The sequence below is a fragment of the Oculina patagonica genome, chromosome 6 (assembly GCF_052425735.1).
Source record: "Oculina patagonica isolate OP01 chromosome 6, crgOcupat, whole genome shotgun sequence".
NCBI lineage: Eukaryota > Metazoa > Cnidaria > Anthozoa > Scleractinia > Oculinidae > Oculina > Oculina patagonica.
Window position 1 is genome coordinate 24,579,730 of NC_135763.1, and position 17,436 is coordinate 24,597,165.

Here is a 17,436-nt window from a genome sequence, read left to right on the forward strand (position 1 = left end):
AGAAAGGGACTATAAAGAGAAAATGTGTTCCTAGGTAACAGCTTGAAATTCTCAATCCAGAGTTTAACGCACCAACTATACTTAGGCACTGTATTTCCTATTTTGCCTCAGTTACCATAGCTGTGATCGAGTTGCTTCTGCGAATTTTAGCTTATTTGCAAACTAAAACGCTAATACTCAAATGGAACCAGTATTGCGATCGGAATTGGACATTTACGAAATAAATTGGTTCTTAAGCCGTTTTTTTTTTGTCAGCTCCCAAAAGGAGTCACACACACACACACACATAAAAAAAGATCAGCTTAAGAACCATTTTATTTCATAAAACACTAATATACTGATCTTTTCTCGAGTTTACTTCTATACCGAAGCAATTTCAGTTTGTCTCCAATCGACTTTACATGTGTCTCAGTTTGTCTCCAATCGACCTCGACTTGTTTCCAAACGACCGGACATTGTTATTTAATAACCATCTCACTCCTCAAGTATCTTTAATTTCTCTGTCATTAAGTATAATTATTTAGCATTTCTTCACAAATAACGAGCCAAACATTTAAAAACTTTTAAAGACCTGATCTAAAAAAGAAAACAACATGATTAGAAACTTCTACTAAATTGAGGGTGTAAAATTACAAAAATATATCGAAAACTAGAATAGAAATTACCTAACTGTAAAACTAGCTTTAAAAGACAGTTAATGTCAGCTCCCAAAAGGAATCACAAAATACTATCAAAAATCTTCAAGTAGTAACAAAGAATTCACAAACTCCTAAAGCAAGATAAAAATCCATAACATATCTCATCAATGTCACTTCACAAACTTGCTAGTCCAAACCTGATTTACTGCTAAGACCAATGTCAACAAAGTGGTAGAATCAAATCACCGTAAACAGAAACTGTGGAAATTGTCCCAGTTTAGTACTGGTGCCATTTTTATCCTCCAAGGCTTCCTTAAAATTAAAGGTTACACCTGAGCATTCAATGGATAAGGCACCCTTTTCTCCACACCAAGACGGCGGCCCAGATATTGCTGATCTCACACAATGTGAAATGCCTTTTAAAATAACAACTGGCTTGTCAAACAAAACATTAAAGCCATCATACTACAAAGAGTTGTCCTTGACGCTAACAGATGAAAATGTTCCTGTCTTACTTGCAAGATCTGGGACAGGATTGGCAGTGTCTCTACTGCACAGGTATGAATGCCTGGAAATCGTCACCTTGACTGAATATTTGTTATTTTGGCTCCCAAACAAGCACATCCCATGCAACTTGATGGATTTGGAAACAGAGAAAACTAAGCCATCTTGCAAATCAGAATCATAAAACCATCCACTCTTCTGCACCGAGCTAAATCTGCAACATCGATGAGCATTACCAACTCTAATAGTCTCTGGAAATCCTACCGGAGATGTTAACACTGAACTATAATGCTTCATCACGTCATACACCTCTTTTGACGTTAAAATATCACTGTCAAGGACGACTGATACAAATTCCTTCTGTTCCATTACAGGGAAGCGTATTGCCTTTACAATGCGTTCCCCAAGAATTCTTCTTTTTGCAGTACCATCAGCCACTAATTCTTGACCTTCAAATTTTTTCGTTGCCCATTTGTCAACAGCCTTGAACAATTCAATTTCTTTTACCATCAGTGTATCTCTCTCAACTAGTGCTTCCAACACAGACTTCTCAATTGTAAGGAAACTACTCGATTTCACTGCATCTTCAGCATATTTATCAACCGCACTCCAACACTGTTCCATAAGCTTTTTCTCATCAAAAATTCGAGAACACTCCATCATGCTGAAAACATTTGAGCCATCCAAGATCTCTCCCAGATATTCAATGCACTTATCAACAAGCGCAGGAACAAGATACTTCTTGGCTAAATACAATACGCTCATGACATTATCTGGGTTTAATTTTACCTCATCGCTGTACAGAAAGCGGAACAATTCGAGCAGACTCTCGTATTCACAGTCAACAACATTGATAGAATCTTTCTTCTCCGCCAACTCACCGTAAAACATGGCGAAAAAAACGGGACTGCCAATTGCCAACACAAATTTGTGCGCTGGAATAACCATCTTACTTCTCTTCACACTGCACTGATCTTTACTGTCGACACTTGAAGATTTGTTAACCACAAAGTTTACATCGCTCAAAAGTTCGTTGTTAAAAAGATATGCACTTCTCTCCCTTATGGTGGGGCGGAGAGCTTGCCAGTTTTCCCCTACAACACTCTGAACAGAAGACATCGTGGCTTTTGCAAGGTAAAAGAAGGCAAAAGTCACATCAGCAAATTTAGGCAACTGACTGCAAAAGGCGGGTAAAAGTGAAATCCGTCAGGCGTTCTATGCTGTTTTGGAACGGAGTCTGGAGATGAAGTAGTTCCAGTACCTCGCGTACCAGCTGTTAGCCCTTCATTTGGCGCGATAAAAAGTAAAAGTAGATGGAAACTGTCTCAGTTTCTGTTTACTGACTTTATTTTTTCTTGGAATTGGAATGTTTTCGCATTTTCCAGCCTCATGACAAGTGTTCTTACAAGAGTTCTGATGATTACCGCATTTCTTTCTCATCTCAGGTAACATAGCATAGTCATGTTTACACTGACGAGATATGAGGGACTACTGGACTGAAGCCCTGAAGGGACTAAATGGGAACTGGGATTTGGGCAAATTTTCAATGGGAAAATGGGATTTGGGTCACTGGGACTGCAGAAATCACAAACAAAAGGCAGTGGAACTGGGAATGGGATTTGGGAAAACAAATGGACTGGTAAATGGGATTTGGGCAAAATCTGGGCTGGGATTTATCCCCCCCCCCCCCCCCCCCCACTTTCTTTCACTTTAATGGCATAAATTTTACTGCTCTCATCCTATCAGAATAGAGTAATTTTGTTGAGTGTATTAAAAATAACTACAGTGGAACCCCGCTTTACGGACACCCGCTTAATACGGACACCCCGGTATTACGGACAGTTTCGTTGGTCCCGACGATTACCTCATACATTTTCTCTTAAATTAACCTGCTTAATATGGACACCCGTTAATACGGACAACGGACACTTTTCCGTGTCCCGAGTAACAAACTCTTATACATTTTAAACCCCGCTTTACGGACACTGTTTATCTGTGGCAATTTTCATTGTCGCGATTATTTGCTAACTTGAAGACACTGGACCCTAGACAAAAAATGACAGAATTCGAAGAGTTAAACCTTGTACTGTTTTCCGGCTGACTGCTATTCCTATTTAAAAGTTTCACTTTCTTTGCTTAAAGCTTCCGTGCAAAGTAAAGTTACGGACTCTTTCAAATGAGTTTGTAGAGTTTGAGAACGGTTAGGGTCAGAGTTTTATTTACAAAGGAAACTTTATAGAAAACGTTCTGTTGTTGCTGAAATACGTATTATTTCTTGTATATAGTAAAGTTTCGACATTTTCAAATTATTCCACTGTTGAGTTTATTAATAGTTCGAGCGTATCACTAGATTGTAGGTTTTTTGTAAAAACTATAAATTTTAGTTAGAGTTCACAGTTTGCATTTGTTACAGTTACAGTACAATTAAATAACGTTTTGTTGCCGATAAAACATGTATCAGTGAGTTTTTTCGGAAACCCCGTTTAATACGGACACCCCGTTAATACGGACAATTTGGCATGTCCCCTTGGTGTCTGTATTAACGGGGTTCCAAAAGATAGCGAAAGGGGCACTTTGATCTAGTATCTGTTTCCTACCCAGGTAGGAGGAGTGTGGGGCTGAATAATTTGCTCCACCAGCATAGAAATAATTTTTTTTGGACAATGGGTTGGAACTTTTTTTTTTTCATCCTTATTCAAGAAAACTAGAACATCTAACCTTTCGCAGATGTCATATTGCAAAGGCATGCAGCACTGTTCTCCTCAGTTATTTTAAGACCCTGAGTGTTGGTCCTGTCTGGGCGTCAAAACCGAGACGTCCTGCACAACAGTCCAGCGCTCTACCAGCTGACCTAACCAGTCAGCATCCCGCTAACCACGAGCTAAGGCTGCATTCATTATGTATCCTACAGGGGGGGGGGGGGGGGGGGGGGGGGGCAGAGGATTTTAGGGGGGTTCTCAAATTTTTAGAGCAAAAAAAGGGGGGATATGAAAATTGTTAAATATCTACTGGGGGGATGCTTATTTTTTGTAAGATTCTGTCTAGCTTTTGTAATAGTTTTAAAAAAGTGAAAGAAAAAAAAGATAAATACAGCAGCTTCTTTCAATGATTGTAAGCAACAAGGGTACCTCTATTATTCTGAGAGACTATAGTAGCTATTTGAAGTTTTCAAGTAGTGTGCCTGGCCTGTAGATGTAATGTTTCGATACAGCATAGAAAGTAAAACATCAAAAATGGAAACATTTAATGCAACCTCAGTCTAAGCAGTGCAACTTTATTGAATCAATGAATGCAAAAGAAAACAATGTAATTCAGTGCACAGTTTTATGAAATTGAACAACAAATGTGCACTTAAATGTTCAATGAAAGGATATGAACAATATGACTGGAAAACTATCACGTCCACGTTTGAAAATATGAACAAGCTACACGTCGAAGAACTTAACAAATATTGAGACCATCATAAATTTTCTCTCCTTGGGAAGAAAAATTATAAGATAAGGAGAATAATGGCACATGTCGCACTTGAGAGGAATGATGCTGAACGCCGGAAAATTAGGGTGAAGAGGATGGCAACAGCGGAGATGAATCCGTGGATGAGTGTGATAGTGAGAGTGATGATGATGATGAGGTTGTTGCTTTTGTCGACGAGAGTGACAGTCAATACTCCTGGTAGTACTCGTACACGAGCTGCCAGGCTATCTATACCTAATTTGTGCTACTTAGATTGGCTGGCATAGGTATGACATAAACTGTCAAAACTCTCTCGATGTTGTTATTAAACATGTCTCTTGAAATCTCAAACATATAAACCTTATTATAGGAAATTAACAATGCATGTTATTAACGCGAATTTCAAAAATTCGCATTAATTTTATTGATGTTAACTTTTTTACTATAAGGATTTAACCAGAACCTTTCTTGAATTTGCGTTAATTTTATTACGCGTAAATTTTGTTCGCGTTGTTAAAATACTTCGTTATATTCCTATAATAAGGTAGTGTACTATTATACAGATATTTATTTTGATATTTCTTGTGAGGGAGGAGGGGGGGGGGTATTCATTTTTCGGCTGATTGCATGGGGGGATTATGAAAATTTGTATGGACCTTGGGGGGGATATAAAAAAACGAGCCGCTGAAAAAAAAAATCCTCTGCCCCCCCCCCCCCCCTGTAGCATACATAATGAATGCAGCCTAAAGAAGATTGAAAAGCAAGTAGGCAGACAACAAAAACACTAAACAAAACCATTTTTATACAAAATATTTTTTATTTCATTTAAAGATTCAATAGTGTTAAAAAGCAAATCAAATTTAAATCTTTACAAGCGAAATATTACACACAAAGCCTTAATTTACAAGTTTAACTTTTGATGAAGCCATAACACATTTTGGGCCCTACTATCTTGTAGAGGTACAAAAAGAATATTCACCACATGTACAACAAAATAATACAAAGACCACTTAAAGGGTAAAGGATTTAGATCCTTAAATAATTATTTTAAAGTATTTAGGGGTACATTAATTATATAATTAATTTATTAATGTTCAGCAAAAACACAAGTCATACCAAAAAAAATTCCTTTAACATACATGCATGTACAGGTCCCCCCTGCCAAAAAAAATGGTTCAAGTATATTACTATAAGACCTGGGGTACTTTATAAATGCAGACACACCGCCACTTGGAAGACATATATATACTAAATACTATCATTATTAGTTTCAGAAGTTCTTGTTGTTTTTCAGCCTACTCGATAGACATAATTCGTTAATGAATTTGGAGTTGAAAGGTTTTTGGAACGTTATCTAGAACTAATTTTCAGATAAGACTACTGTAACAAATCTAACTTTACGTGAAGATCAAACACTTGTCATGGCAGACCATTTTAACTATGGCTGATTATGGCACCGCTGTTGTTTTGTATGTTTTAGCTGATGACCACAATAGGTTTTTTTGTACAAACAAGAATCAAAACGTGTTAAATTTAAGAAAAAAATAAACAAGTTTTTAGACTGTTTTTGAAGTTGAAACATGCACATACAAGTACAAGGGGTGGTGAATGGTTCTTCAAGAAATGTGTGTCTCGCAAAATTTTAGCCCAAATCCAGGGGTCTCAATGGGGCCTTTCCATTGTCTTGGTGTCTTTTTAATGCTAAAATATATCAGTGTCGCCGTCCCACAATAGCATTTACCATTCCACACTCCTAAGTACACATTTTTTTCATAGCATAAATAAAATAATTTAATTTACTTGTGTTGTTTCGAGTGGTATCACAACTCTTAACAATTGCTTAAATGAGAAAATGGACAATATCCCAATGATCAAAGATTCCCACTTGTTGCCATGATTTTTGAAGGTATACTGTGAAGGGCGAAGAGTTGGGGAAAGAGGACTGAACTTACTTATATCGTTCTTTCACAAGTCACTTTACATTATTTATCTACATTAATTTTCTTCTAATTGTATTTTTTCTAATGTTAAGGCCTATTCTGTTACTTTTAACCCTTTAATGCCAAACTCCTTTTTAGAAAATTTCCACATTTTCCCCATAATTTCATCTTTTGGCTGTAATTAATAAATTTATTCCAATTCCTATCACAGGGTCAAAATTACAACAAAACAGGATAAGTAAGCAAGCCTATTTTGCACTTTCAACATGAGATATCTTGGAATAACCAGTATATCACAAAATTGTAAATAGCTATTTACACTTATGGTGAATTAAAATATATCTATTTGTACAAATATTTAATATTTAGTAGAAGGCTACTGTATGCAGAAGATTTCTTGTCCATTTCTTTTCTAGTTTGGGAAGTACTTCATCAATTTCATTTTCTAAGTCGTCCAGGCTTTCAATCTAAAAGGAAAACCAATACATTTAGATCAGCTAAAAGTAAACATTGTATAAACATAAGCAACATGTTTGTTTAAAGAAGTTTTCTGAAAGCTTTTACTTTCCAACCAAAATCTAATATAATATAGCTGTGAATGGTAAATGCGAAACTTTGGGGGGGTCTTTTGGCGTGCTAAAAAAGGGGGGAGGAGGGAAAAAAAAAAGAGAAACCAAACAAAAACATTTTTGACCTTTGAACCCAATAAATTATTAAGTGACAAAATAAGACTGTCTGTATAAGTACCAACAAATTCTATCTGTGTCAAGATGATTCAATCTTAAACGTTTTAGATAAATTAATGAAAAACTATGACATATTAAGACTAAAATACTTAATTATGATTCAAGAGAAACCAAAATCAGTGGTATTCTTTGCTGTGAGCATTTCAGGAGCACCATCACGTTCTGTCTTCCCCTATAATGCCTGCAAAGCTTTAATTTAAAGGTATTCTACTTTTTCCAGGGAATGCTTTTCAATGGGTGCCATACAGTGGCAGATCTGGGGGGGGGGTTTTTTTTTTTTTGAAAAACATTTTTTTAATGACTCCCCATGCTAAAACTTTTTTGGGGGTCTTTGATTAACACAAATCATTGAGAAAAATAGCGACAACTCTTCTAACTGTCAGCAGTCAGACACACTTTTGTGAAGAAAGCTAGTCAAAAGAGGGTTCAGGGCATAAATAATTATAAGTACTTACAGCTTGGCACATCTCGCATATAAGAAAGGCCCCTAACGTTGCTTCTTCATGGTTATCCTGAATATCCAGGTTTATAACATGAACTGGTGAGTAGCTCTGGGCACCTCTTGATTCAAGATCTGATTAAAAAAAAACAAATTAATGTCACTCAGAATACTGCAGTACTTAGTGGCAAAGTTTGTGACCCTACCTCTGTTATCAAATCACAAGAACTCAATCTACAAATAACTGCATAGGCAAAGTGACCTTTGATTGGTCAGTTTGACCTCACAAAATTTCAATAAATCACATGCACTCTAGGTCATGCACATGCTTTACCAAGTAATAGCCATTCATGCATGCAGCTTACAGCACCAGTTTAAGCATACACAAATTCTTGAGCATGTTATGAGGCCCTGCCAGGGTAACTTCCGACAAGCCTCGTGGCCAAAAAGTAGCAACAGAACATAAAATAAAATCGTGGCAAAGGACAACCCTTTTGGAAAAACTTAAATTCTGACAACGACAAGCAATTTTCCTTTAATTTTACGTGAAGTGCAATAAAAAAGCGACACGGGAAATTTATAAATTAAGACAAGCGACATGAATCCCCATGGCAGGGCCTCTGTTATAAAAGAAAAGGTTATTATTAAACTTGCTCCTCCTGCAATATTGAGTTGCTGAATGCCCCTTGGACTTCTTTACGCACTTTTCACAAGTTTTTAACAATTCTTAAATGCTTATGGAACTCAATAATTCAACTTTGGGCACATCAAGTTCTTTCCTTCCTTTACTGTATTTGACTTGTTGAAAATTATTATAATTTTTAGGTTTCAACAGAAATTTCCTGGTTTGTTTAAACAATTAAAAGAAAACCAAAGAATTTATACTCACACTCAATAACCTGGTCGTATACCCTCTCCTCAGCTGTGACGACAAGATCAAACTCTTCTTCTGTTTCTTGAAATCTCTCGGGATGGGGTTTTATTCTCCTGTTCCTATCCAGCATGTGAAGGATTCCATTTTGTTTGTATCTAATAGGCTTTGAGTCAAGGATTGTTTCATGGATTGTTTCATTAATAAGATGTTATAACTATAGTGTATCACACAAACCTACATATAATTATCCAATTTTAATCATATGACTGAAATAAACTAGTCTTAATAATTTGAATGGGTTTAAGCATTATTTACCCAGCCTATGTAAGCAAACAAAATAATTTGTGAGTGGGTTGCATTCTATATGTACTGTCGCTGTCAAAACATTTCTTTAAGATTTAAGGAGGGGCGGATCTAGGGAGGGGCCTGGGACCCTAAATGACTTCATTGCTAATTTTTTTTGGTGTACACACAGAAAAAAAAGTCCCCCCCCCCCCCCGCTTAGTTTCAAGGTCTGGATCTGCCACTGTTAAGGGTAAAGAATAGTTGTCCCCACCATCTCCCCAGCCCTGTTACAGCATCTCAGGTGCATTGATTAATACAAATGGCAGAAGAGGGTGATGTGCACACTGTAGATACTGGCAAATGTAAAAATCACTTAAAATTAATGGTTGATTTATGATAGAACAATGATAATATCATTAAGAAATTTATTCATGTCATTCTAAAAGCAAAAAGCTGTCATCACTTTCACATCACATTTATCTTGCTTCCCACTCCCTCAGCACCATATTTTACCATGAAGTTCTTATCAATGGAAAGATTACCAAAATTGTTCAACCCTGTCATTGAAGGGCAAATATGCGAAATACAAAACCCAGGGGCTTAGATAAGACAGGAAGCCCCCAGAGCTTAGAACTGGGACTGGAACCTTGACTACTAAGCATAACTGGTTTTTGCATGAAAGGCACAGCACAGCACAGTGAAAAATGCCAAAGGGGGTGTGGATCTAGTCACCAACAACAGACCAAAAAAAAAGACTTTTATAAACTGATATTGCCCATGCATGCAAGGCCCAGTTAACAAAGCGTATGGATTGATGTGCAGTGTTAACAAAAACTGGTTGCTTATGGTAACTGTTAGTGGAAGTGGAACTGTCAGAGCTGAGGGAATAAGCACCTTTTTCGGGTGAAATCCTGTCTTCAAAAATTGACCAAGTCAGCAGTTTTCATTAGAAAACTGTAGCCAAGCAAAATAAAATAAATATCTTGTTATCTTTAAAACTGGACCAATTTTAACTCTGATGAAGGTAACAGAGAGTTACCAAAACATTCAGTTTTATACGTTCTTTACCACCTTTTTAAACCGATTTTAGATCAGATACAAACCCAAATTTTTATTATAAAATGAAATAATAACCTGTCATCTTTAAAACTTGACCAAGTAAGCAGATTTCATCATAAAACTGTTGCTAGGCTACAAGACATGTACATGCTGAAACTTCAGCGATACCTTAAAACAGCTAGAAATGGGCATTCCCTGATCATGAAACAATGCTTAGTTCCCCGAATTACTTTTTTTGTTGTAAAACACCTTCTACTTAATAGAATAAAGTCAAGTGATTAGAGCGGTTTTCACTTGAGTGTCGAAATTATTTTTCTTTTTTTTTTTTTTCTTTCACTACGTTTATTTTTTGTTTTAAAATTTCCCCCCCCTTTTCCCGCCCAATAGGGAAAAAAACAAAAACAATTCCGTCGCCCTTTCCCCCCCTCACATTTTTTTTTTTTTTTTTTTTTTTTTTTTGGCAATAAATTTTTTTTTTACACCAAAAAATAACAGATAAGTTAACACCTTTGTCTTAAAATGCAGGGGATGCTTGCAATAAAAAAGAAGAGAGGGCATTATTTTAAAAAATTTCAGCCGATAGGAGTAAATGTGCAAAATGGATACCATAGTTAATTTTTTTTTTCAAAAACAAGACCAAGACTTCACCTAAGAAGTTGCAGCTCACAGTAATTTAGTCTAAATTTTCAACAATTTTTTAACTAAACAGCCTAAGGCAAAAAAAGAATGCCTTGGATTACAATGGTTACTATGATAAACTATAATCAGACTGTACTGCCAGTTATTTGCTTTAGTAATTTAAAAAGTTTTTGTAATTTAAAATTCACAAGTAGCAATATTGTTAGTTACAATGTATTTTCGCAGGAAATTGATTTTGCGAAAATGGAATGGAAAGAATTTAGGCAAAAAATACATTAAAACAATTGAAAATAAATCAGAAACGTTATGAATATATTTTTTGTGGGTCTTTAACTTGTCGATATTTTGAAAATTGCAAAAATTAAGTCCCGCAAAAATAAGTAACAATAAGGTACACAAGGAAAACGGATGACAATTGCAACAAAGTGTGTAGAACAGAATTTGCATGTGCTGGGTGGGGTCAAGCAGGGGTTCTTTCGAGTGTGCAGTTCCTGTAAAACTCTACCAATATGCAGCCAAGCCAAGAACAGTTAGATAAGTTCCGAACATTAACTTGAATGACAGTGGCCAGTCTTCTCTTATTCCAACAGATGACTTGCAGACCAGCTTTTTGGATAGCAGTGCAAATGACAACTTCAGTGACTGCACTGCAACTAAGCAATTACCAAGACCAGCATTTGTCCAAGACAAAGGGAAGTGAACAGATCCAATGATGAATACTTGGCCTTCATGTCTGATTGGAAGGTTCCTTGGTTGATGACCATACAGGCAGACTTGAGATTGGATGATAAGTGGTTCAAGAACTTGTCTATCTAAAGCCATTTACTCTCCAGCACTTCTCTCTTTACCCAGTGTGGGAAAATCAGACGGAATAGTAACCTATTCTCATATTACACCGTTTTGGATTTTCAGTTAACTCCTATAAACATTAACCTTCTTTTGTGCCCACTATACTATAAGCCCCTGTTTGTGGGTTTTCCTTCGATTGGCATTTGATTTCAGTTTTCGGCAAAAATACAATCGGTTTTTCGGATTTGGTACTAGGCGTGGTTTTCAGTTTTTCTCATTTTGTTTCCTGTTTAAAAATGCTAGTTTGAGTAGTATGATTTAGCTTGTAATTGAACAGAAATGTCAAAATTTATAAGAAAAACCATTTTTTTTAAAAAAATCTTCAGGTGTCAATAGGTTAAGGAAAGGGTTTTGGAAAATTGAATTTTTTGTGTGTGCAGTTTTCAGTTTTGGTCAAAATTTACTGCGGTTTTTGATGATTTTTTGTTCAGTTTTGCAGTTTCTAATAGGACCCACTGCCCCCCCCCCCCCCCCCCTCTGTGCTACACTGCCTTGAAATTTAAACAACCCCTCAAGGAACTGAACAGAGCTTTTGGCAGTTGACAAAATGTCAGTTTAGTAACAGTCTGATTATAAAATAAACATTTAAAAAAACAACAACAACAACAACAACAAAGTAAATGGGTAACATTAACACTTAATGACTGATCTCCAGGGAAACGGTTAATTTTGTTCCCTTCAACATGTTATTCATAAAGAACATATGCCTGAAAGAACATATATCCTGATGCTCTCCTGATTTTGTTCAAATGTCCGAGATTCAAGGGTAACAAAATTAGCTGGTTACAACTGAGACATTAGAATATCACTAGCAAAAGCAGTTGTCAGTCAACAATAGTGCACCGTTACCCTCTGACATCATAGATTTTGCAGTGTTGCCAGCTCAGACTATCGACAGGACACTAGTTCTATAGTTAGATGTCATGTGACCTCAAAGTGGCCAATGAGAGCATGTGTGGTTGAGAAAAAAATCCAGCTATATAACAATCATTCTACTAAATATGTTACCATGGTAACATTGGGCATAACAAAGAAAGCAAAAATTTGCAAGCAACTAGGGCTGCCTTCTAACCACAAAAGCAAATCTAGAGATAAATGCACTTGTTACCACAAAATGCTCATATTGTTTTGTTGGTAAAGGAATTCTTCTTTCACACAAAGCAACAAAAATTCACCAAAAAATGACAACATTCAATTTCTAGTTTTCCAAATAGCCCCCTCTCTACATGAAAATTCAGGTCTGGACCTAAAATGCTCATTTCAAGATTGCTACAGGGCTTTAAGATTAAAGAATTCCATCAAAGCTCTCTCCAGAGATGTGAAAAGAAGGCAGCCCAGAATGAACAGAAATTTACATTCACAACCCTCCAAGTTAAGACCATTTTAGTCACCATGGCGACTAAAATTTTGGAGCTGGCAACTAAATTGGAACCAAAGTCACTGGTCTGGCGACTAAAATTGAGAAGGATTGAAAGCTTTTGCTCAATAATATTCAGGGACTAAAATTTTTCACTGGCAACCAAACTTTAGCAATCGGTGAATTAAAATAAACTCAGAAAGTTGCATTCAAGACAAATTTTGCATGCTACCACCTATCAACTTCTTATTAATTAATGCATCAGTCAATTCAAGCAGTGCCCATCCCCCCCCCCCCCTTTCCTGGGCAATAGTGGGGCTTTTGTGCCTAATGGCCATCCTGGGTGTCGGGCATAAGCCTTCCACCCAGCTACCCTGGGGCATTTGACCATCTTGCTCTTTTTCACCTTACAGCATTGGCACTTCTACTTATTTGACCAATTCATTGATTAATACCATAAGTTTCTTATATAATACATCTACATAGGACATAAATGTTAATGACCAATTTTTGCGATATTTAAAAGAAGATGTATATAGCTAGTACTTAATTTGGCCTGAATGGGATGAACTTGTGGTAAAAGAAAGACTGGAGACAAGAATAATAAACATTTTTGAGCTGCTACCCCCGGGGCATAAGAACAGCTTGTTTGCCCTGGTAGTGGTGTTGGTTTCAAAAAATCTTAATTCCTGGGGGTTGCCCAGAGGGAGAGGGGGGCAGGCACCTCTGGAATTGACTGATGCATTACTAGGTGCAGGGTGGGGCCAAAAAGTATGTTTTTCTACTACCACAGTCCAAAATTTCCCAGCACAGTTGGAGAAACAAGGTTAGTAAGTCCTCAGTGCACCACAAAATTAATTTTGATTTGTTATTAATATCCTATGCAGTTTGTTCTTCTTCCAAAATAACCCACGAGCCACAAAAGATTGTCATTTGCCAAACTCTTATACTTTCTACATTTACCATAAAAAGCGCTTCACAAACAATCTCATTTTTTCCAAGGCCACGAAAAGTTTTCAAACATTTTTTGAACTCTTTTGGAGGTGGGAAAGGAAGATTTTCTTTCGTCAACAAAATTTAATGTACTGTGATCAGTACTGTATGTAGTGGCCATTTGCAGAATCACATCAAGAGAAAGGTTCATGAACTATTGAATTGCAGCGACTTTTTACATCAATACTTTCCTGTACATTTCAAATTTTTGTTCCCAGAAACAACAAAGTTGAAATCCCAGGCTTCTAATTATAGAGGGATCATTTTCACTTTGACACTTTCTACAAGCTATTTGCTTTGATAAGGCATTTCAGAAAAAAAATCTGCTTCCTGTCTGATCTTTTCAGTTTGCCAAAATTTGTAATATTTTGACTAATCATCCAATAGGGGTTGCACTTAGAAAGCAGATGTTTTGGTTGAAGTTTTGCTAATAGAATCAAAATTGACCCCTGCCTTCAAAAGATCCAGAAATTTTCACTGAATGACCAATTATGAATATGTAGATCAAATAACAAGAACTACACTCTTTTTTTTATAAAAATCTTTTTTATAAAAATATCGGGGGTAAATTTGGAGATTTTTTAAAAATTTTTTAAAAAAATGCGGGGGGGGGAGTTTTTAAAAAAAAAATTTTTTTTTTTAAAAATTTTTAAAAAAAAAAAAATATATTTTTTTTTTTTTTTAAAAAAAAAATTTTTTTTTTTTTTTTCTTTTTTTTTTTTTTGGAATGTTTTTTTTTTTAAAAAAAAAACCCCGCCCCCCCAAAAAAAAAATATTTTATTCCACAATAAAAAAAAAAAAAAATTTACACCACACACTTTTTTTTATTATCCCATACTTTCTAAAAAAAAAAAATAAAAAAAAATTTTTTAAAAATATTTTTAAAAAAATTTTAACCAAAAAAAAAAAAAAAAAAAAAAAAATTTCCCCGGGGGCAAAAAAAATTATTATAAAAAAAAAAAAAAATACTTGAAATACAAATGTTATCTTTTCCTGATTTTTTTTTTTAATTGGAGACACCAAAATTTATTCAGTTTACAGAACTCTTTAAGAAAATTTTTATCAATCATGCTACCCTTTTGGTCCCCACCTTCGGAGGATTCTCACATTTTCAACTGAACTTGACCAATTCATTTGGGCTATTATCTTAGTGTGGAGTCTGAGTCCACATTAGTTATCAAATTAAACCAGAACTCCACATTAGCAATATCCAAAATTAATTCAGACCACCTTCCCTAGCAATTTCAATAATTAATGTACCATGCAACTTTGGTTGAAATTGCAACTCTCAACAGGGCATATAAATGCAAAAGGGATTTCAAGAAAGGGGCAAATGGGCTTTTCAGTGGATTTGAATAGTATATGTAAAATCCTTTTCCAGAATTTAGGATTTGTATGAAAATGTTGCACTGCATCTGTAGGGTATGAATAAAGAAATTGTGGTTAACAGCTGCTTTAGAGTTGGTACTTTTCCAAAGTGAATCAAAGCTCTTTGCAATCCACTTGAATATGCTCTTTCTCCTAGGCAGAACAAGTGTTTATCTCCAAACGTCTGGCAGGTTGAAGGACAACAAGCGGAAAATGTAACATAAGTCACATTCGGTCCATTATCAATAGCAAGTTTTGTAACACTTGTTTATCCACCCATGTCATCAGTTAGTCAAAACAAGATTCTGAGAATTACTCCATTTTCTTCTTTTTGGCACTTTGACAATGTAAACGATCAGTCTATAAATGGACACAATATCTTCTCATCCTATTTATTATGGTTGAAGAGCAGGGGTACTTTGACAGTTCCATCATTTTCCTCCTTACTTTGACAGACTGTTATGTCTACATAACTGTACCTCTCAAGTGTTGCTCGTGGGCAGTCAGTTGCTGGGACTAGTGGTCACCATTGGCTGTGCTTGGAACATATTTGACTGGGTTTTGGCTTATTTCCAAACCAAATTTAGGATGAACAAATTTGGCAACAATACCAAGTGACTTCTTCAGAGCTGTGCAAATGGTTTCTTTATGAAATGGGCTTCGCAGATTGTCAAAAAGCCATGCATTGCCATTTTTAAAACACATATCAGGGGAAATCAGAACATGAAATCATGACGATTCAATGGTCATTCGGTACCCCCAACATTTATCAAAGTTTGTTTGGAGTTGCAATCATGCAGTGCTTGGTGCAGGCCTGGTTTTCGCATCTGAATTGTTTCAGGGAAGGGGGTAAGTGATGACAGATGCTTTGCATTTTCAGAAAAATTGCTACATAGGCATTGAGCATTTCTGAAGATAATGTCAAATTCTTTGGGAATATATTGCCATCTTGGAAGACCCATTTGCTTTACCCCCCAAAAATTGTGAAGTAATTTGTACTTTACAATCGCTCGCAGTATTTTTCACAATATTGCAAGTCTAACACAGGTGAGGTTTGCACTGGCTTTGAAATATTGACGTTAAAAAAGGTGCAAGCATTAGGATCAGGAGAATTGAGCCAAGCTGGAGGGAAATAGGTGAGATTGGAGAAGGAACTGGTGAGGGTTGATGATTCAGCAGGTTATTTCACTAGGAACACAGTGATCCATACTGAAGATTTATTAACACAAATGCTTTTTGCAAGCAAAATTTCACACTAAAATGTGTCTCAGGAAACATGGTTTTACCTTTGCCACAATCAGATCCGTTTCTTCTTTCACTCCCGTCTAACACTGTCGAAGTCTGCCTCAACTATGTAAAGCACTGTGCCCCTTGATCACATAAATTTTTAATTACTTTCACAAAAACAATAAGAACTTCATAAAGTTCATTTCATTCTTGAACCGGTCACACAGGCTTTACACTTTGAGTGGGGCCATTCTGGTCAACTTCTTAGTGGAATGCTGCAAAGAAATAATATTCAAATTCCTCCGATGCCAAACAACGCATTGACGTCGTTTGCGTTTTTCAACCCAATTTACTTACGTCAAACATTTAACCATATTGTTACCTAGAAAGACAAAAACCAACCAACCTAAGCTATCACAAGGCTAAATGGAATTTACCCGTCCTTTCCAATTCCCTATTTTCTATAATAGAAAATGATAGATCAAAGGGGATGTTTTAGTGTGTCGTACGTGATGGTATGAAAATAGAATCTGATCAAATTTTCTTTTACCAGATTACCGCCTGTTTGCTACTCTTGAATAGCAATAACGCTTAAACTGCGAAAATCGACTGGATACAGTTGAGCGTCTTTTTTCAGTAAATCTCGGTACATTTCATCGTAGGTTGTTTCAAATGAATAAGTGTTTGGGCGATCCGGTGCTGGGCCAGGCAACTTCACTTGAACTCCGGAACCAAACGATTTGACGTTGAAACCGCGCTTGCTGAAAACAAAAGAAACGAAACAATATTCCTACTGTAATCTTCTTTCTTCCCTTAAAAAACGAAGCTATTTCGTTGTTCATCACATTAAGATAAAATATCGTCCCTTCAGACGTTTTTCTGGATGTAAACTCTTTACCTTAGGAAGTTATGTGCTTCCATACTGCGGTTTTGGTTGCTGGAGCAAACGACGGCGATTCTCAACTTTAGAACCATATTTTTCAGGTTCAGAGGCATTAATGGGAATCAAATAGACAAAATATGGAAAACTGGGATAACTATTAAGGGAATTACTGTATTATACAA

The 17,436-nt window shown here is 36.1% G+C and overlaps 1 protein-coding gene and 1 pseudogene across 2 annotated transcripts; both read right to left on the reverse strand.

The window, feature by feature from the left end:
• Positions 1 to 29: 29 nt before the first annotated feature.
• On the reverse strand, positions 30 to 2,282 carry LOC144656784 (BTB/POZ domain-containing protein 6 pseudogene; annotated as a pseudogene). Its single transcript, XR_013571389.1, has 2 exons — positions 402 to 2,282; positions 30 to 360 (listed from the first exon to the last, which is right to left on the reverse strand). The product of XR_013571389.1 is annotated as a BTB/POZ domain-containing protein 6 pseudogene (transcript).
• Positions 2,283 to 5,435: 3,153 nt separating this feature from the next.
• Positions 5,436 to 17,412, reverse strand: LOC144656786 (RNA polymerase II subunit A C-terminal domain phosphatase SSU72-like). The gene is made up of 5 exons (XM_078517026.1): positions 17,270 to 17,412; positions 16,989 to 17,132; positions 8,610 to 8,749; positions 7,737 to 7,855; positions 5,436 to 7,002 (listed from the first exon to the last, which is right to left on the reverse strand). The coding sequence occupies exons 1-5, from the start codon at positions 17,365 to 17,367 to the stop codon at positions 6,901 to 6,903; spliced, it is 603 nt and encodes a 200-aa protein (XP_078373152.1). The 5' UTR covers positions 17,368 to 17,412; the 3' UTR covers positions 5,436 to 6,900.
• Positions 17,413 to 17,436: the final 24 nt, after the last annotated feature.

Bases quoted from the DNA above. Each gene is read 5' to 3' on its own strand.
- LOC144656786 (XM_078517026.1), bottom strand. From the start codon at position 17,367: ATGCCTCTGAACCTGAAAAATATGGTTCTAAAGTTGAGAATCGCCGTC. The intron at 17,133-17,269 runs GTAAAGAGTTTA...TTTTGTTTTCAG, and splicing joins GAAGCACATAACTTCCTAAG to CAAGCGCGGTTTCAACGTCA. The intron at 7,003-7,736 runs GTAAGTACTTAT...TTTTCCTTTTAG, and splicing joins TATGCGAGATGTGCCAAGCT to ATTGAAAGCCTGGACGACTT.